General features: G+C 54.8%; 2 protein-coding genes across 13 annotated transcripts; both read right to left on the bottom strand.

Annotated features, from left to right (window-relative positions):
- Positions 1-2,695: 2,695 nt before the first annotated feature.
- LAT (linker for activation of T cells) lies at positions 2,696-7,540 on the bottom strand. Of its 4 annotated transcripts, XM_081257825.1 has the most exons (11): positions 6,580-7,540; positions 6,376-6,403; positions 6,216-6,250; positions 5,880-5,949; positions 5,682-5,746; positions 5,560-5,589; positions 5,412-5,472; positions 5,246-5,340; positions 3,557-3,619; positions 3,294-3,356; positions 2,696-3,196 (listed from the first exon to the last, which is right to left on the bottom strand). In XM_081257825.1, the coding sequence occupies exons 1-11, from the start codon at positions 6,680-6,682 to the stop codon at positions 3,129-3,131; spliced, it is 681 nt and encodes a 226-aa protein (XP_081113951.1). In that variant the 5' UTR covers positions 6,683-7,540; the 3' UTR covers positions 2,696-3,128. The 4 variants fall into 4 exon arrangements, with proteins under 4 accessions (XP_081113951.1, XP_081113950.1, XP_081113949.1 ...); XM_081257824.1 differs by having other exon boundaries at positions 5,412-5,589; XM_081257823.1 differs by having other exon boundaries at positions 3,294-3,619.
- A 39-nt stretch (positions 7,541-7,579) lies between these two features.
- Positions 7,580-15,542, bottom strand: SPNS1 (SPNS lysolipid transporter 1, lysophospholipid). Of its 9 annotated transcripts, none has more exons than XM_081257814.1 (13): positions 15,437-15,542; positions 14,898-15,188; positions 14,734-14,799; positions 12,828-12,964; positions 11,527-11,678; positions 11,364-11,430; positions 10,409-10,554; positions 9,947-10,102; positions 9,471-9,660; positions 9,045-9,110; positions 8,673-8,771; positions 8,206-8,377; positions 7,580-7,918 (listed from the first exon to the last, which is right to left on the bottom strand). In XM_081257814.1, exons 1-13 carry the CDS (start codon positions 15,456-15,458, stop codon positions 7,824-7,826), a joined length of 1,659 nt encoding a protein of 552 aa, XP_081113940.1. In that variant the 5' UTR covers positions 15,459-15,542; the 3' UTR covers positions 7,580-7,823. The 9 variants fall into 9 exon arrangements, with proteins under 9 accessions (XP_081113940.1, XP_081113945.1, XP_081113941.1 ...); XM_081257819.1 differs by having other exon boundaries at positions 14,898-15,102; positions 15,454-15,541; XM_081257815.1 differs by having other exon boundaries at positions 15,454-15,539.
- Positions 15,543-20,392: the final 4,850 nt, after the last annotated feature.

Here is a 20,392-nt window from a genome sequence, read left to right as displayed (position 1 = left end):
CCCCCTCTGGCCCATGGTAGCCACTCTCCAGAGTTTGATATTCCTCATTCCTTTGCCTTTTCTTTTTTTTTTTTTTGGCCACACCTCACGGCTTGTGGGATCTTAGCTCCCTGACCAGAGATGGAACCCCTAGCCCATGGCAGTGAAAGCACGGAGTCGTAACCACTGGACTGACTGGGAATTCCGTCCTTTGTCTATCTTACTATCCTTGCATATATGTGTATCCCTGGACAACATGTACAGGTTTTTCATGTTTTTAGCTTTATATAAATAAAAAACTTGCTTTCCTTTTCTCACTCCACCTTCTGCTGGTGATATTTATCGGAGATGACAGATGTTGCTCCAGTCCACTGATCTTTCTCTGCTGGTGGGTCTCCACGGTGTCACTGGACTGCAGCCCCTCCATCCACTCTCCCAGTGATGGTGTCGGCTGTGTCCTGCTGTCAGCCATTACAGTTTGCCCTGAGCCCCTTGGACCCACCCCTTAGCCCATGTGCTGCTTTGTCCAGGTTTATACCCAGGGATATGCTAGGCAAAGGGACACACCATCTTCAACTTGACTGATGTTGCTAGGTTATTCTCAGGGTGGTGGCACCAACATGACCTCAGCCCAGGCATAAAGGTGCCTCTGCCCTTTTCTATTTCCTCCAAATAAAATGACTTGGACTTCCCTGGTGGTCCAGTGGTTAGGACTCCACGCTTCCACTGCAGGGGGCGTGGGTTCGATCCCTGGTTGGGGAACTAAGATCCCGCATGCCGCACATCGGCCAACCCCCCCCCCCAAAAAGACCATGCCACCTGTTGATGTCCAGCTTGTCCAAACCCCTCCCCAGACCTCCCTCCCCCACTTCTCCAACAGGCCTCTCACAACCTCCCTGCCTGGCCCAGCGGCACCTGATGCAACACCCAGAGCAACGGTGCTGGCGGCAATGATTCTGGAGGCCAACAGGCCCAGATCTCAGCCCAGATTTGCCTCTGCAAATCACTTTTCCTCTCTGAGCCTGTGTTTCCTCACCTGCAAAATGGGGATACGCACAGTAACTGACAACAGCGGCGTGACAATGATGAAATAAGCACGGAAATGTGGCAGGTGCTCCATAGAGGAGCCGTGGCTATTACCTTTGGAGGCCAGAGGACGCCAACAACTTTGCACCCCGCTCAGGACTACTCTGGTTGTATGTGACAGAAACCCCAAATCAAGCTGGTTGAAGAAAACTGGTCATTTATTGGCCCAAGTAACCAGAAGTCTGAGGGGATGTCTCACTTCAGGTGTGACTGGATCCAGGCATTCTGACACCACCAGGAAGCCAGCCCTGCCCACCTCCAGGCCTTCTCTCTTCCATGCTGGCTTCATTCTTGGGAGGCTCTCCAGGTGGGGGCTCCAGGACCATGTTCTCCCAGCTTCACAACTGCCATGAACAAAAAGCTTCTCCTGGGCTTCCCTGGTGGCGCAGTGGTTGAGAGTCCGCCTGCCGATGCAGGCGACACGGGTTCGTGCCCCGGTCCGGGAAGATCCCACATGCCACGGAGCAGCTAGACCCGTGAGCCATGGCGTGGAGCCTGTGCTCCGCAATGGGAGAGGCCACAACAGTGAGAGGCCCGCGTACCGCAAAAAAAAAAAAAAAAAAGCTTCTCCTTCCTGACACTTCTTGCCCATGTCCAGCGCTGGGCCTCACTGGCCAGGTTGTCACACGCCCGCACGGGGGCCAGTCCCAACGACCAGGGTATCCACCAGACCCTCCTACTCAGAGGGGGATCTTGGAGCAGCAGCAGTAGAACCACTTGGGAGCTCGTTAGGAATGCAGAGTGGACTGAATCAGAATCTGCATTTTCGCAAAACCCCCAGGTGAGTCATCTGTAAGTCAAGTCCGAAGAGGACTGTGCTGCCCGTTAACTTTTTCAGTTGCTTAGACAATTTTTAAAGTTCTGTTTTATTAAGAACTACAAAAAGTAAGAATTAAGAAAGCCCTTTGAGGGACTTCCCTGGTGGCACAGTGGTTAAAAATCTGCCTGCCAATGCAGGGGACACAGGTTCAAGCCCTGGTCCGGGAGGATCCCACATGCCATGGAGCAACCGGGCCCGTGCGCCACAACTACTGAACCTGCACTCTAGAGCCCGTGCTCCGCAATGAGAAGCCAGCGCAATGAGAAGCCACCGCAATGAGTAGCCCCCGCTCGCCGCAACTAGAGAAAGCCCATGCGCAGCAACAAAGACTCAATGCGCCCAAAAATTAATTAATTAATTATTTTTAAAAAGCAGGCCCTTTGAGGTCATTAAGTCCACCCCCTTGTTTTAAAGATGGAGAAACCACGGGCCAGTAGGGAAGGGTCTTGCTCTAGATGCCCACCCAGCGCTTCTCCACGCCCTGTTCTCCCATCACCTCAGCCGTCGTCTGCCACTTCCAAGGACTATCTCATGAGGAGATGCACCAGAGCCCCAGGAGTGGCAGCCGGGCTCAGAACTGCCTCACTCAGAAGGTGACGTGTCCCAGGCTTTGTTCAGTCACTCACACATACCTGGTCAGGACCCTCAGGAGCACAGAGGGTCTGCGAGGATGGAGACCCATAAACACATAAACACACACACACACGTGCACGTGCACACACGTGCCCGCGCACACACACACACACACACACTCAGGACCTCGGACATAGCCCACCCTCACCCTGACTCCGACCCACTGGGCCCCCCAAAGCTAAGAGCACTACAGACCACAGCAGCCTTTATTCTGTTACAGAGCAGGGCTGGGGCCAGGGTAGCTCGTTCTCAGGCTGCGTCAGAAGGTGCAGAGTACTGGGGCCACACAGACGGGACCCCGAAGTGACAATAAGTTAGGAGGAAAGTTCTCAGGCTGTCATCAGGCTGGAGGCGGGGCGGGGTGCCGAGTGGGGGCCCACAGAGCCGCTGCAGCTGCCCAGCTCAGCACTCCCAGGCAAGGCTGCCTCCAGACCCCGCACGGCCTCCCACTGAAACACAGCAGGACAGGGACAGAGGGAGGGGTACAAGGTCAGGAGGTCGGTGGCAGCCACAGGGGCCCCAGACTCAGCGAGGAGAGGGCGGGGGGGGGGGGCGGGGAGGGCCTGCAGGTCCAGGGCAGGGCCAGGCCGGGCAGGCCTCTCACGGGCCTTCATTGGATCTGGAAATTCTCGTAATCTGGAGCTTCCTCATCCTCCACCTCCTGGGAACTCTGGCCGGCTGCGAGGGAAGGGAGGTTGGTCTTCAGCTGACAGGCCATCCCACTCTCCTCCAAGGCAGCTCCCCCAGCGTCTGCCCTACCTCCCCCGACACACACCAGGCTTGGTCCTTGCCACGGGCGTCAGCTCCTGGGACACGTTCACGTACTCTCGGCTCCCATCTGTGGGGACAGGTCAGAAGGAGGGACGGCCGTACCGAAAGGGGGGCAGGCCACACTGAGGGTGAGAGAGGAGGAGGACACCCAGGCAGAGGGTGAGGGAGCCAAAGAGAGGGCGGTGGGCACCCTCAAGGCCGGAATGAGAGTGAGGATGGGGTGGGGGGCGCGAGAGCGAGATGGGAGGGCAGACCCCAGCCACTCACCCAGAGACGCATCCGCGCTCTCCTCACTCTCAAGGACATTCACGTAACTATCCTCCGACTCCACTGCAGGAAGAGCATTGACGCCCACGCACTGTTACCCAGGCCCCCCGAGGCAGACACCCAGAGGCTCCCAACCGCAGTCCCCAAAGACTTTCGACATAACCAGCCCGAGACTCCTACACGCAGACCCCCAGAGACCATCCCCACTGTTGGCCCCAGAGGGAGGCAGGGAGGGCAGTCCGGACCTGCGACGCGGTGGCGATGGAGAGAAGTAGGACAACTTGACCAGAATTGATTAGGGGAAACGGAATTGTGGGAGGAGAGACAGCAGCCCCCAGCATGTCCCCCAGGCGGGGGAGCAGGGACGGGGAGCGGCTCGGGGGGGTGGGGCTGGGCGACACGTGTGCGGAAGGAAACAACACGCGGGGTGGGGCCGAGTCAGAGGTGCCATCAGCCCCGCTGGCCCCTCTTCCTCAGCCAGGCCCGCCCTGACCCCCCCTCTCCTGTCCTTGTCCCTTCCTAGCGCCTAGCGCCATCAACGACACATTATTTCACGTGTTGACTTATTTCTCCCTGAGGATGTGGACAAGGCAGGCTTCGGAGTCAGACTGCCCAGGTTCAAGTCCAGCTCCAGCATTAACTAACTGTGTAACCTCAGGCAAGCTACCTAACCACTCTGGGCCTCAGTTTTCTCATCTGTAAAATAGGGTGAGGAACGGTACCCACCACACAGGGGTGTTGTGAAAACGGTGAATTAAAATAAGGCCTGTCATACAGTAAGTGCTGTAAAGTTTCTGTTAAATAAACAAATCACTGTACAGATGGGACAAGTGAGGGGCAGGAGGGGAAGGGACAGGCTCAAAAGCCCCTGGGAATTGTGAGGTTTAATATTAATAAGTTAATACACATAAAACTCTTAGTAGGGCAGGTAGTAGGCCCTCAATAATGTTAGCTGTTTTAATCACAACTCTACCTCATTAGATGTGATTATATCGGGGCACCCAGTAAATATGACGGATGACTGAATGAGTGAATGAATGAATGAAAATAAGCACTTGGACAGATGGTCTGGGGCTCAAGAGAGAGGCCATGAGTTGAGAATCAGGATGGCACATGAAGCCAGGGTGTGGAAGTCAAGACCCAGAGCAAGTGTAGAGAGAAAGGAGAGGAACGGAACACTGAAGATCACAAGACACTGAGAAAAGCCTCCAGCAGGCAGGATGAAACCAAAACGAACAGAGAAAAGCAGCCCAAAGGAAACTGGAACAACACAGGAAGCAGAAGAAAACTTCCCAAAGAAACCCCAAAAAGATGACCTATAATCAATACCCTTAGAGATTTACGAGATGATATTGCCTTTGTGAAACACGATAGGAGGCTATGAAAAAGGAACATTCAGAGATGAAGAAAGGGCTTTTGGACAAGAAAGACAAAATGAAAGCATAGAGTCAGAAGAAGAATAAAGTCAAGGAAATCTTGCAGACAATAAAAGCAAAAGAAAAGGAGGGAAGAGAAGAGAAAAGGTAAGGAAATCAGACGATCGGAGCCGGAAGTCCCCCTATCTGAAGGACAGAAGTGCTAGAAAGAGAGAAGAGAGAAAATGGAGGGGGAGCAAACATCCAGGAGGAGAGGGAAGAGCCGAGGGGCCGCAGCACAGAGGGGCGGGGAGTGGTCAGATGGCCGACTCACTGGAGAAGGCGCTATCTCGGAGGCCAGGGTTGCTGGACACAGGAGCTGGTGGGACGGTGGCGCCAGTGGCCGGGACGCTGTCAGGAAGCACGACCCTGAGGGAAGTCAAGGAGCGGGTGAGCAAGGAGCCCCGGCCTCAGCTCCCACCTCCCGCCTGGCCACTCACAAGTAGCCCTCGGGATAGTCTTCCTCATCCTCATCTTCGTCTGCGTCCTCACAGACTGCCTCTGGGGTGGGTAACGACACAGGGTCAGCAGAGCCCAGGACAGGCCCCAGCCTCCTCCCAACCAGGGCCGCCGGGGTCCCTGATGCACCCTCATTCTCGTAGCTGGCCACACTGTTGGCTGCAGAGAGAGCGGGAGAGGGAGACTGAGCCAGCTCAGAGGGGCCTGTCCTCTGCCCGACCCCAGCCCCACTGGCCGGGCTCCATGCTTACCACCATCTGAGTCCTGCTGGGAAGACGGCATGCAGTGGGAGCCTCCAGGGGGCTGTGGGGATCTCCTGGGAATCAAAGGTCAGAGGACAGGCTGGGGTGGGGCTCTGGGGCAAGAGGGATTGCAACAGGGAAAGAGGCCCCCAATCCAAGCAGGTGAGGGGGTAAAAAGGGGGATTTGGAGGGGAAGCGGCCACTTACGGGATGGGGAGCAGGTCTGGCTGGCTCTGGAGCAGGTAGGAAGTGGCTGGTGGCCAGGAGGCGAGTGTGGCTGAGGACACAGGACCAGGCTGAAGGAATGACTCCAAAGCTCACGCCCCTACCCTGGACGAGGCCTCGAAGGGCAGACTAACCCCCAACACCCCTGTGCCCTGGACAGGTCTGGGAGGGGGGCACCCATCTCCCTCCCCACCCCCAGCTCAGGTCAAGGCCATGTGGGCAGCCACAGGGGGAAACTGAACGAAGGCACACGCTCTCCCACCCACGCCAGGACACGCTCCCCCCGCATCCAAGGAAGGGGACCCTCCATGTACTCACGAGGCGGTTTGACCACGATGCTACTTGGGGTCAAACTAGCAGGAGAGACACAGCTTGGGTAAGCAGCTGGGAGAGGGCCCAGACCCCATCTCAGTCCCCTGGGGCCCAGCCCTGCATGGGGTATTGAGGGAGACACCCAGGGCGGACGGGGCAGACTCACCCATCGGGGGCAGCAGTGTCGTATGAGCCTGGGGAAGAGAGGGCGCGTGAGGCAGGAAAAGGGGGCGACGAGGGCAGAGGGTGATGGAGTACAGGGCTCTCAGCAACTCGAAGGAGTTAAAGAGGGACAAAGGAGTTGGGGCGTGGGGTGAGGATCCCTGTCGGTGTGTCTGAGCATCTGGACACCCCACCAGCACCCGCTCACCTGGCAGCTCTCGGCAGCGCACACACAATGCCATCAGCAGCACGGCCAAGAGAGGAAGCAGCAGGAGGCCGAGCAGAAAGAGGACCAGGCCGCCTGCCTCCATCTGCGGGGAGCGCTCGCGCCGGGCCTGGCTGCTCGCTGCACACCCTTCGGGGACGGAGCAGCAGCAGGGCAAGGGCCAGGCCAGAAAGGGTACAGGGGCCGAGCGGGCACCAGGCTGGGAGCCTAGTTGGGGGGCAGCTGCGCCCTCCTCGGGGGCTCCCTGGGTCTCCGCCCCTCAGTGGGCTCAGCGGGCGTCAGCGAGGGCTCTGGAAGAGCCTTGAACCCAGGGCTGTCAGGCCCTGGCCTGGAGTCTGGGGCGCCAGCCACCCCTACACAGACCCTGTGCCTCAGCCCTACCTGCCCCTGGGCTCGGCGCCTGCCTCTCCTCAGCGCCTGCCTGCCTGCCTGCGGCAGGAAGCTGTGGTGAGCGCCGGGTGAGGGCAGGAAATCATCGGGGCTCAGCTGGCTGCACCCTCCCCCTTCCTACACCCACCCAGCCAGTGGGGAGGGGGAGGAGACGGCCTCAGGAGCCGCCCCGGGCCCTCAGGAAGGGTCTGCTGGTCCCCGGGACAAGGGGCAACTCAGACCAGTGGGAGGAGGAGAAGATACTTGCAGGCCAGCCAGCTGCCATGCCCTCCACAGCGCGGCTCAAGGAGGCAACAGGGAGGGAGGCCCTGACACCGGGAATTCTGAGGGGCCCAGGGCGTGCCCACCCCACCTCACCCTGGCCGGCCTGCCAAGAAGGGCAGGCTCTTGGGGAGACGTGGGTGTGAGCGACTCCCGGTCACACCAAGCCAGCTCGCTCCGCCCCCTCATTCACTGGCCCAGAAGGGCAGGGATTTGCCCAAGGGCCCGCACGAGTGACCCAACGGCCACTGGGAACCTGGGACTAGAGAGGGGGCATCCCCTGCAATCCAGAGGTCACTAGCACCCAGAGAGACTCCAGCAGGCACTTGGGGTCTGGCTACAAACTTTATTCAGTTACAAATAGCACCGAGCCCCTGGGGCTGCTCCAGTGGCAGGGGATCCTCCTCCCGGACCCCCAGAATCCCCTCTTGGCCACCTGTGTAGTGTCTGGGAGCTGGAACATGGCCCAAGGCCCCTCCTAGAAAATGGGCCAGCTGAGGATTTGGGCCCGGGCACCTCCTGGGGTGGGCCCAGGGCCAGCTGTGGTAGATGTGCAGGTAGCAAGCGGTGACCCCTCAGATGAGCACACTGGACACGGGGACCCGGGTGGAGCGGCCTCTCTGGGGCACCACGATGCGGTCATCAGCAGGCCCGGCCTCACGCAACAGACCTATCGGGGAGGGATCAGAGCCAGGGCTGGATGGACAGACAGACGCAGGGCCAGGGAGGGGACAAACAGGCACTGGCAAATGGATGGGGCAGCACAGCCACACAGTGGGGCATCAGCTCGTGGGACAGGGAAACCCGAGGCCGAGGGAGAGGAGGGCTGCGGACTGAGGTCTGCGGACTGAGGGCTGCCAGGGACACGGGGCTGGGTGGGCGGACGGATGGACAAGCAGACAGCATCATGAAGTTAGGCAAGGAGCTGTGGACAGACAGCGGGGAGGCCCGACCGACCCTGCACATGCAGCTGGGCCCGCCGGCGGTCGCCCTCAATGAAGATGGCAGCGCCCAGGAAGGCCGCGCCGCCCAGCGCCCCCATGAAGGCACACAGCATGAGCGAGAACTGCAGGGCCCGGAACTCAGACAAGAAGGAGGGGGGCCAGCCCTGGCGGAGGCGGTCGGAGATCTGCGGGTAGACAAGGAAAGAAAAGTCAGGAGAACGGAGAGGAAGCCCCTGAACTCCAGAAGAATGAAGAAGACTTAGGCCTGGACCTTACCGGTGGAAATCTGCCAAGACAAAATCGTGCCCACCCAGCTGAGCCTCTGAGGTGAAGGGTGTCTGGCAGAGGGGACTCATAGATGCCTCACTAGGGTGAGACCCTCTAATCTGGCCTGTGCTCAGGCCACTGGCCACCAGCCGGTACTGGGAATGTGGGGTCCCCCGAGCCCCACCCCAGGCCCAGCCAAGGGGCCGTGCTCACCAAGCCAATCAGGTAGGGGCTCCCAGCGTCACCCAGCAGGTGGGACAGCACAATCTGAAAGGCTTCAGCGGTGGAGCGTCGTGTGGGGATCACCACGTACTGGGAGGAAAGAGGGGCAGGAGGCAGAGGGCGGGGACGGGGCCAAGGCTCAGCTTTGGCTGAGGTCAGGTGAACCCCAGCTCAGAGGTGTGGCTGGGGTGAAGGGCAGGGCAGGCCCGGGCTACAGGCCCACCTGGGGTTGGACTCTGAAGTCAGTTCAGGGCTGGGTTTTGAAGAAGGGGTGAAGGTCACAGTTCAAGGCAAGTGAGGTCCCCTGCCCCCACACTGCCTGCTCCCATCAGCCTCTGGGGTAACCCTGGGCCACCTACTCACCAGCAGAATGTCAGCCACAATGGCCCAGTTCATGGACAGCAGTGTCTCTCCAATAAAAATGAAAATCTGGGGGATGGGAGGTAGGCGGTGAAGGAGGGGGAACAGGGGTGGGGCATTGGTGTCATCACAAGAAGAGCAAACACATGGAGGGTTCACTAGGTACCAGGCCCATCTATTAACTCATTTAACCCTCACAACACCCCCAGGAGACAGTTGCTACTATTATTCCCATTTTACAGAAGATGAAACTGAGCACAGAGAAGTTAAGTCACTTGCCCAATGTCACACAGCTAAGAATGGCCAGAGCTGAGATTCAAACCCAGGCATTCCCGCTCCAGAGTTGGCTCTGACCCTCGTCCTGCCCCAGTGCACCATTCCTCCACCCTGGACCCAGAACACCCCCTTAGACACCTGCTGGCTACTCACATAGGTGGCCACGATGCTACCACGGGCGCAGGCGAGGGACAGGAAGAGGAAGGGTGAAGAGCCCAGGAGGCCAGCAGCACAAACCAGCGGGTCAGCCCGTGGGTTGGAGCGGCGGAGTCGGCGGCTGATCTCCACGCCCAGGCCCACACCCAGGACCCCGGTGAGGCAGGTGATGAGCCCAAAGATGAGGCTGGGGGGAAGGGGAGGGGCAAGGGGGCTAGCCTCACCCCCATGGCCCAGAGAGGACGATCGTCCATCCCGGCCACCCTCACAACCCAGGTCTGTCCAGGCACAGCACCCCATGGTTCACAAGAGGAAGGCACCTATTCCCAGACTAGGAAACTGAGACTCTGGGAGAGGAAGTAGCTTGTGGAGTCAGGATTCACACTCTCCTTGCCTGAGTCTGAATCACAGACTCTCTCCACTTCATCCCCTGCCACCTGCAGGGCCACCCAGACCAGACCCCATCTGGGTACCTGTCAGAGGAAGAGCAGGAGTCTCCAGGAAGGCAGGGGGGGGTCTCCCCCAAGACCACACGGGAACGCAGCAAGAAAGCAGGAGCCCAAAGAGCCAGGGAGCCCGTGACAAAGGCCACAGCAGTGAAACCAAGGGAAGACAGGATGAAACTAGGACTGCAGACAATTAGGAGGAAGGAAGTTAGACTCCACTGAGGTATCGGTGTCAGAGGCCTCTCTTCTCCCTCTCTGGCTTATTTTAATAGTCAGGGCACTGAGTCTGGAGGCTGTACTGGCTTCCAGGATCTGGGCCTGTAATTCAAGCAGCTGCCATAAGGGGGCAGTGGTGACAGAATTCCTGGCCTTAGGGTAGGGCCAGCTGACAGAAAACAGAGCAAAGACCACACCCATGTAAATCTCAAACTAGACCTCAGGGCCTCCCTGGGGGCCTCAGATGTTGGGTTAGGATGGAACTGAACTCACTTTCTTGCCAGAGCCCTCAGATCTGCCCACCACGAGGTGGGGTTCAGGGGTGGTGAGTCTGAGTGGCGCTCCACAGCTCCCCTTGGTGGCTCCCGTACTACCAGGAACAGCAGCACAACAGCTAACACTCCTAGACCTGGCGTCACCTGGGGAAAGAGTGGGCTTCAAGAAAGGCACAGACGTGGAGACACTCAACCCTGGGGGCTGAGAGAAAGTGAGGGTGTATAAAAGCAACTCAGGCCCCAAGACCTCAAACACCCAGTGAGTGCCTGCTCAAGGAAGCTGAACCTGTGGTTGAGGGGAGGGGGTGACTGCCACTAGGAAGTGTTTCTGTTTCTGCAAGCCTAACTGCTCCCTCTTCAGCAACAGCACCCTAATTTTCTTTTGGGAAACCACTCCCCCCATTTCTCTCAACCCATGTGGTTCAAATAGGGTGGGGCTTGTAACCCAGACTTGGCCAAGAGTAATGTTAAACCTCCCAGGCCTCAGTGATTGAGTCAGTGCCAGCACGTGACCCACATTCATCTAATCAGACACCATCCAGGACTACTGCTCAAGGATCCGGGGCGCTGAAGTTTCTAAACAGGAAGATAAACATGTGGAGCTTTCACGTGCTTGAGAAGGAAGATAACAGAGGAAAGTAGAGCTGAGAAAAGGATGATCAAATTCCTGTGACACTGTGGGAGTCCTGCATCCAGCTTTACCTGAAGCTCACCCTGGGACTTTCCATTATGAGAGCCAATACAGTCCCATTTGGGGGCTTACAGTCGTACAATGGGCTTCCATCACCTGCAATCAAGAGTTTTACCCAGCACGTGGCTTCGCAGTGAGGGCAGCTAGGCTGCCTGTAGGCTTGGCAGAGTGAGCACTGCCTTCAAAAGTGGGTGTCTGACGGTAGAAAGGGGGAATCAGTGAGCGCACTGCTAACCTTTCCCCAGGCTGTGACCCGACTCACCCGCAGAGCCCAGTGCCAATCCCCGGCCACATCCTTCACTTTGGAGCCTGCAATGTAACCCAGACCACTGTGGGAAGGGGGTGGGGGAGGAGAAGAGACGGCTGGTCAGTCCCGTTCCAGGCAAGGCCCTTCTGCCTCCCCACCAGGCCCGAGGTCCACTCACCTGCCCACAGGGATGGCAAAGTAGAACACGCTGAGCATCCGACTCCGCTGGTCTGCCACGAAGAGGTCAGCGATGAGGGTGGGTGCGATGGTGGAGTAACTGGCCTCCCCTACCCCCACCAGGCCCCGGGTCAGGAGGAGCAGCCAGAATCGCTGGGGAACGAGATATGGGGCAGGTGGCACCCCGCCCTGCAGCCAGCCTTCCAGCCTCCCTCACCAGCCAGCTCTGAAGCGGTGGCAGGGATGGCAGGAGAGGCCTGGGTTTTAGAATCAAACCGACCTGAGCTTGAATCTTGGCTCCACTACTTACTAGCTGTGACTCTGAGAAAGCAACTTAACCTCTCTGAGCCTCAGTTTCCTTATCTGCAAAAGGGGGATAATAACAACTTGTTCACATACCTATTGTGAGAACTGGACAACAAAAGGTCTTTTCATTACCTTGCACCCAGTAGGTACGAAATAAATCTTTATCTCTATCTTGTCCAAGCCACCCAAGACACCCCAACAGTGAACAGTGATCTTAGGCGGGGGTTTGTTTGTCTACCAGAGACACCAAAGCTAAGAACAAGGCACGATCACCCAAGGAGAGTGTGTAGTGTCTGGGGCTGAGGAGACAGAGTCCCAGGGCAGAAAGTGAGAACAGACAGAGGCGATTTCAAAGAAGCAAAGAAGCAACAGCCAGGGAGGCAGGACGAAAACCAGAAGAGGGCATCACAGAAGTTAGGAGAGTGTTTTCGGAAGGAAGAAGTGGGTCAACAGAGCCAGAGGCTCCCAGGAGATCCAGCGAGAACAGGACTAGGAAGTAGGAGCTACAGCTACCAACTGAGAGGGCACTGTTGACTTTGGCAACGGAGGGACGGGGGCAGGTTCGCCAGCGGTGCTCAAGCGGGGAGTGGGAGGAGAGGAAGTGCAGGCAAAGTGAGAGCCTCGCCCTAGCTGCTCCTTCACCCAGACTGGAGCTTCCCTCTGCGGAAGTCTGACTAGGAAAAGGAAGACGGACAGAGGGCAGTCCTGGTAAGGTCTTTCCTGTGATAGAGAAATGTGTGTGTTTAGGTGTGCAGTGGAAGGAGGGGATGATGGACAGAAGAAGGTTCTGGAAGAAAAGGGGAGAGGATGGGGTGGGCAGATAACTCAGGCAAGCAGGGAACAGAAGACGGCATGGACCAAGGGAACCGCACAAGTTCCCCGGGCCCAGTCTGCAACGACTCCAAAGAGCAGCAGCAAAGACTGATGGGGGAGTCAGGGTGGGGGGAGGAGAGGGCGGGGGGGAGGGCAGAAGCAGGAGCCAGTGTGGGACCTCACCTCTCTGGGGATGAAGGACGACCCCAGTGTCACCAGGGACCAGAAGGCAATGCCCCCGCACATGAGATACTTCCGATTGTACCTGTCACCCAGGTAGCCAAACACAGGTGCCAACACCATGTAACTGGAGATGAACACTGGGGGGAAGCAGAGAGTCACAGCCCAGCCCCAGTACCCCTACCCCACCCCCAAACCAGCTCAGGGAGGGCGAAGGGGCGCAGGAATAACACCCAACCCTGAAACTATCAGAGCTTCCTGCAAGCGGGCATGGGGGGAGGTAGTAGCTGTCCAGCTCCATCTCCAAGGTTCTTCAGATCTTCCATTGTAGAATGGATGGCCCAGCTGACTCATCCCTTCCTCCATACCCTGGTCTGCAATGCACTTATCTGATCTAGCCTCTCCCTACCCCTCCAACTTCATGCTTATCCACTTTCCCTCTCTGTACCCCAATGGCCCAACTGCCAAGTTCAATACCACCTTAAGGCTTTGGGTACCTGCTGTCCTCTCTATCTGGAACTGTCTCTCCTCTCCCCTGAGCTCCACAACCTCAGCTCCTTCACCCTCAGCTCAGAAACCTTCCCAACCACCACATATCCAGTCTCTCTCTATCACAGCTACTCTGTCTTCTTTCACATAACAGTTATTTCTATAGAAAATTAGCTCATTATTAGTTTAGGTTTTCAGGGACTGTTGCCCGCCTCATGCACAGCAAAATGTTGGCTCCAGGAAGACAAGGACTGTATTGGCCATGACTGTGTCTCCATCGCTTAACACACTGCCGAGCACAAAACAGATGCTCAACAAACATGTGTTGAATGAAGACGTGAAGAGCGTTGCCGAGAAAGACCTGGTTTTTTTGTTTTTTTGGCTGAGCCACGGGGCATGTGGGATCTTAGTTACCGGACCAGGGATTGAACCCCCGCCCCCTGCATTGGGAGCACAGAGTCTTAATCACTGGACTGCCAGGGAAGTCCCAGACCTATTTCTTCTCTAACTCAACAACTCTTTAGAGCTTTGCAGACCTGGACCTACGATCCCATTCTCATTCCATTAAACTTTGGCTTAAATAACTCCAGTTCCTTGGTGGTCTGGAGTGGAGCAAAGAACACTGCAAGACCTGGTTTCAAACTCCTCTTCTGCCTCGAACTTGTTGTGTGACCCTAGGCAAGTCTTAACTCCTCTCCAAGCCTCAGTTTCTTTATAAAAATGTAGATGATACTACCTACTTTCTCTATAAAACAAGAATAATAACTCCTTGGCTGATAAAGGATTAGAAGACAATGGGTGTAAAACGTCTTGCCAAATTCTTTGGATGTTATCAGTACTTCCTCCAGGGCCTAGCACTTGGTAGGTGCTCAGAAATGAAGGAAGGAGGGAAGGAAGGAAAATAGGACTTGGCCTTGGCTTTGCCTTTCCCATAAATCCCAAAGTTCCGAACAAGTAAAACTCACCTCTTCCCCTTCTAGACACCCTCTTCTGCCATTATTTACTGGGTGCCTACCATTTTCCAATACTGTACTATGCACTTCACAGGCATTATCTCATTTAATCCTCACATCAGCCCTATGAGGTGAGCCGGGGTTATTACTAGTTCCAGCTCACACACAAGGAAAGTGAGGCTTAGAGAGGTTGAGGGCCTTGCCTACCATCACATTAAGTGAAAAGCTGGTATATAAACCCAGGTCTGTCTTAACCGTTATACAAAACTGACTCCCTCTTTAGATGTCTTTAAATGTGGTGTCCTAATCGAACAGGACAGCCTCAGGGCAGAGCCATGGCCATCTCCTCCCCTAGCTCGGCCACCGGACCTCCCAAAACTAAGGCCCCAGGCATGCCAGCGTGTGGCCCCAACTGGGGTAGAACAGAAAGAAGAGGCGCTGTGTGCCCAGGAGGGGCCTCCACTCACCCGTCTGGATAAGGCCGGAGCTACTGTCTCCGATGTCGAAAAACTGCTCAATGTCCGGAAGGACGCCTGGGAAGGAGAAGACTCAGGATGGGCTGGCCGAGGCAGCCCCACCTTCGGGACCCCGCTCCCATCCCCCTTTCTAACTTTCTCCCAGAAGTCAGTACCAGCCACGGTGAAGCGGTCCATGTAGTTAAGGAGGTTGATGTAGCACAGCACGGCCACTATGAGAGCCGAACGGCCCGAAGACAAGCCCGTGATGCGCTGCAGTCCCTCCCGGTCTGGGACTTCGGGATCCTCGGACTTCGGGTTCCCCATGGACCCAGGCAACCCCGGGGTGCCGGGCGCAGGCCCGTCGTCCGTGTCATCCGCCTGGCTGAGGAAGGGCGCGGTGTCGGACCCGGACATGGTCTCGGGGGCCGCGCCCGCCCGCGCTACGGTCCCACCGACGATCCCACCTGCGAGGGGAGGAGGCTGGAGAAAGGAGAATGGAGGGAACCCAGGCGAGGGAGGTGCGCTCGGACACCGAGAGGAGCTTGCCCCGAAGCACAGAGCACGGGGGATGGAACCCGGGCTCTATCATGCGTCCCCGCCCCGGCAGACACACCGCGCGGAGGGACGAATGGAACTCCGGTGAGATCAGAGACAGGAATGGGTTGAGGAGAGTCCGATCCCCCGCCCCCTCCCGGTTGAGGCCACCCCTCACCCCGGGTAGGAGCCCACCGCATTCGCGGTTGGTCAGCCCCGGCGCCGCACCACCGCCACCACCATGTTGTCTAAAAGCCGGTCATGTGACACTGGAGCAGGGGCGGGGGCGGTGGACGCCACTGTGGGCCAGCCCCTGACGCGACTACGGAAGCCGCGCGCGCCCCTGCAGGTTTGCCGACGTTCCCGCGTCACGTGACTGTGGCCGGTCGCCACGGTCGTCGGCTGCGTTCCCGCCGCGACAGCCGACTTAAAGGTGTCTGGGTGAACTGTTGCAATCCCTCCCACTCTGAATCTCGGCTTCCTTATCTGCGACGCTGCTTGGCAAACTTCTTACTGAACGAGATCAAAAGAGATAATGGAAACTTAAAAGATTCTGGAAATACAGTAGTACTGTAAATATCTCTAAACGTGCCAACAGAGAGTTGTGTTTTTTTTAATTTATTTATATGTATTTTTTGGCTGCGTTGGGTCTTCGTTGCTGCGCGCAGGCTTTCTCTAGTTGCAGCGAGCGGGGGCCCCTCTTCATTGCGGTGAGCGAGCTTCTCATTGCAGTGGCTTCTCTTGTTCAGGAGCACTGGCTCAGTAGTTGTGGCTCGCAGGCTCAGTAATTGTGGCGCACGGGCTTAGTTGCTCCATGGCATGTGGGCTCTTCCCAGACCAGGGATCGAACCCGTGTCCCCTGCATTGGCAGGCGGATTCTTAACCACTGTGCCATCAGGGAAGTCCCAACTAGCAGTTCTTACTCTCTTCCCCACGGTGTCCGGTTGGGGCTTCATACGTGCTCAGTAAGTGTTGGATGAATGAATGAATGGTGAACAGTGGCCCCCGTCCCTACCTTTCGGATTCCCCAACCCAGCTGAGCTTTCCCTGCAGTCGTTTAAGAAAGTGTCCCCAGACCCCACCGGCCGCGTCTGGAGCCAGTTTTTCCTCACCTCCAACTTGCGCCCTCTGATGGTCTCACTTGGAACAGGCAGGGGCTAAGGAGACTCCTAGCCATGGACGGGGCTCGAAGACCACAGAGCCCTGGCACCAAAACAGCTTGGTTCCTGAGTGCCTCGCCGCCCCAATCGCCAAGCTACAGCTAATAAACATACACTCTAGGTAAAGTTAGTGTAGTTCTTTGAAAAGGCAGCTTCAAGACCCCTCTTCCAACCAGACCTCTTAAGTCCCTCTGCCGAAATTCTACAGTCTCATGGTCTTGGGACCCCCGCAAGAGGCCTTATCAGAAACTCTTGAGTCACTGCCCTGCTTGGCATTGCCCCAGGAATACTTCACGTGTCAGAACCTTAAGCCTGGTCTCCCTTTAGGGTCTAAAGGAAAGAGATGGAGAGGAATTTCAGATTGTAGTCACTGAATTTCCTCAGTACTATTGAGCAGCTACTATATGCCTGACATTGTGCTGGGTGTCAGGCAACTGCAGATTTACCTAACCTCATAGAGCTTATCTGAAGGGGCTTTTGCATGCAAAAGGTGCACCTGTGAAATGAAAAGACAAGCCACTGATTGGAAGGAAGTATTTGCAAAGCATGTATCTGACAAAGGACTTCTATCCAGATGTATAAAGAACTCTTAAAACTCAGTAAGACAAAAACACAACTTTTTAAGTGGGCAAAAGATTTGAACAGACATCTCACAAAAGAAGATATATGCATAGCACAGGGAGATCAGCTCGGTGCTTTGCGACCACCTAGAGGGGGGATGAGGAGGGTGGGAGGAAGATGCAAGAGGGAGGGGATATGGGGATATATGTATGCATATAGCTGATTCAGTTTGTTATACAGCAGAAACTAACACGACACTGTAAAGCAATTATACTCCAATAAAGATGTTTTAAAAAAAGATATATGAATGGCCAACAAGTATATGACACCATTGGTCATTATGGAAGATAGAATTAAAACCACATTAAGATACTACTATACTAGAATAGCTTAAAAAAATAAATGCACTGGGACTTCCCTGGCAGTCCAGTGGTTAAGACCCTGCACTTCCACTGCAGCGGGCATGTGTTTGATCCCTGGGTGGGAACTAAGATCCTGCATGCCGCAAGGCGTGGCCTAAATAAAGAAATAAATACCCTGATAAAGTACTGGAAATGATATGAATGTTTGTGGGAATGCAAAAAGTACAGCTACTTTGAGAAACAATTTGGCAGTTTCTTTAAAAATTAAACATACAGGGCTGCCCTGGTGGCACAATGATTAAGAATCCGCCTGCCAACGCAGGGGACACGAGTTTGAGCCCTGGTCCAGGAAGATCCCACATGCCGCGGAGCAACTAAGCCCGTGCGCCACAACTACTGAGCCTGCGTGCCACAACTACTGAAGCCTATGTGCCTAGAGCCCGTGCTCCACAACAAGAGAAGCCACCGCAATGAGAAGCCTGTGCACAGCAACGAAGAGTAGCCCCCCTGCTCGCCACAACTAGAGAAAGCCTGCACGCAGCAACGAAGACCCAATGCAGCCAAAAATAAATAAATTTTAAAAAAATTAAACATACACTTCCCATATGACCCAGCAACTCCACTACTAGGTATCTATCAACAAAAAATGAAAACATATCCAAACAAAAGCCTGTATGTGAATGTCCATAGAAACATTATTCGTCATAGCCAAAAAAAAAATGAAAAAAACCCATGTATCCATCGACAGGTGAATAGTATATTCATACAGTGGAACACTGCTCAATGATACATACAGTATGGGTAAATCTCATAAACATTGTGCTAAGTGAGAGACCCCAAACACAGAAGACTGCATACTGTATTATTCCATTCATATAAAATCCAGAAAAGGCAAAACTAATGTGACAGAAAGCAAATTAGTGGTTGCCTGGGGCCAGGGGGAGGAGGAGGTACAAAGAGGCACCAGGAAACGTTTGCAGGACTGTGGACATCTACTAAAACTCATTGAACTGTAGACTTAAAATGAGTGAATGCTTAGGCATATAAATTAAATTCCATTAAGCTAAAAAAAAAAATATCTGTAGTCCAAACACAGTACCTCTGGACATTAATGAAAATAAAACTTTCTGGTTATAAAGACAAATATTTTGATGCTAATTGGTTTTGGCAAATGGGGAAAATATTTGGTTCTTCCCCAAGTACAGGTGACACATTCATTCATTCATTCATTCATTCATTCATTGCCACGCCTGCATGTCATGCAGGATCTTAGTTCCCCCACCAGGGATCGAACTTGTGCCCCCTGCAGTGAAAGAGCTGAGTCCTAACCACTGGACCACCAGGGAATTCCCCCAGGTGCCTTTTTTTTTTCCTTATTATTATTATTTTTTGGCTGAGTCTGGTCTTAGTTGCGGCCCACGGGATATTTGTTGAGGCATGCAGGATCTTTTCGTTATGGCACACGGTCTGGGTTTCTCTCTAGTTGTGGCGTGCGGGTTTTCTCTTTCACCCATGCGCGTGGGTTCCAGGGCACATGGGCTCTGTAGTTTGCGGCATGTGGGCTCTCCCCACTGAGGCACGCAAGCTCAATAGTTGTGGCGCAAGGACCTAGTTTGTGCCGTGGCATATGGGATCTTAGTTCCCTGACCAGGGATTGAACCAGCGTCCCCTGCATTGAAAGGCGGATTCTTTACCACTGAACCACCAGGGAAGTCGCCCCCACCCCACCCCCTGCCCAAGGTGCCTTTTAATTTTATGGATCTCTCGATTAAAATTCCTTTAAGTTCAGATAAATAAATATGTTTGTACAGGTCTATTGGTTTCAACTGGAGCCCAACCTTTGCTCTATTAGCTTTGGAAATTGTGGTTTGTGAAATATAAATACATGTGGAATTTCTTGGAAAAAAAAAGTTCATCCATGACAAGTGCCACAGAAAAGAAGTCTGGCATATGGGTATTATAAGGACTGATAGCAGGGGCATTTGACCTGGTCAGGGAGGTTTGAGAGCCTCTCTGAGGAAATGGTCCCTGAGCTCTGCAAACAAAAGAAAAGCAAAGAGCACTTTGCTCAACATCCAAGTCTACAAAGATTAACCTGCTGCAGCAGCTGACCAACAGTGCACTGGGTGCTTCAGGTGAAGAGATTAAGCAGATAACGGGACGAAGCACTCTGCTCCAGACAGAGGAAATTAAGGATAACAGGATGCTCTGTGCTTTGGATAAACAGGCTTTTAGGTAGCTAATATGCATTTCAGGAAGAATTTTAATGAACCCAGCTTCTTGCATCTTCCCATACATAGAAAAGCACTATAATCATTAACTTGAGAAAACTGCTCTTTGTAACCAGCAGTAATCTTTTACCAAAATGTATATTGACTGCTTGTACTCCCTGACCAAAATATTTACATGTAAACTGGCCCCACCCACTACCTCTTTGGAGCGGTTTTTCAGAGCTGAGAGGCTGTCTCCCAGGCTATAGTCCCCAGTAAGTCCCTGAATAAAACCTCAGATGTGGGGGAGGGGAAGTCATTGACTTTCCAGGAGGGAAAGAAGAGCAGTCCAGGCAGCAGAAAGCATGTGCAAAGGTCCTGCCACAGAAGGCAGCATAATGAACACAAGGGTCTGAAAGCAGGGCAGTGTGGAGAGCAGTGAGAGAGGGAGGCTGGCTGGGGAGCAGGCAGGGAGCAGTCTTCAACAGGCCCACCTGGTTTTCCATCTGGCTCTGCATTCCGTGGCTGTGTGGTCTGGGACAGGTTAATTCATCTTAGCTGGTTTCTCTTCTGTAAAATGGGAATAATAACACCTGCCTCCCAGGATTGCTCTGAGGATGAATGAGATTAGGAAAAGTGCCAAGCTGTGGCACCAGATCAGGGCTCCTTAAAGTTTTGAAGGTTTCTAATCAGGGGAGTTTTAGAAAGATTCCCTGATCAATCTCTTTGATCAAAAGGATGAATAATCAATCTCATCATCGAAGAAATGCAAATCCTTTTACAATGAGTAGTCTTTCCCATATCCTCCCCAGATTAAGTACTGGGGAAGATAAGAGGAAAC

This window comes from Mesoplodon bidens (genome assembly GCF_964165515.1).
Source record: "Mesoplodon bidens genome assembly, chromosome: 15".
In the NCBI taxonomy this organism is placed as follows: Eukaryota; Metazoa; Chordata; class Mammalia; order Artiodactyla; family Ziphiidae; genus Mesoplodon; species Mesoplodon bidens.
The sequence above is the reverse complement of the archived record's forward strand: the minus strand, read 5'-3'. Positions and strand labels throughout refer to the sequence as shown.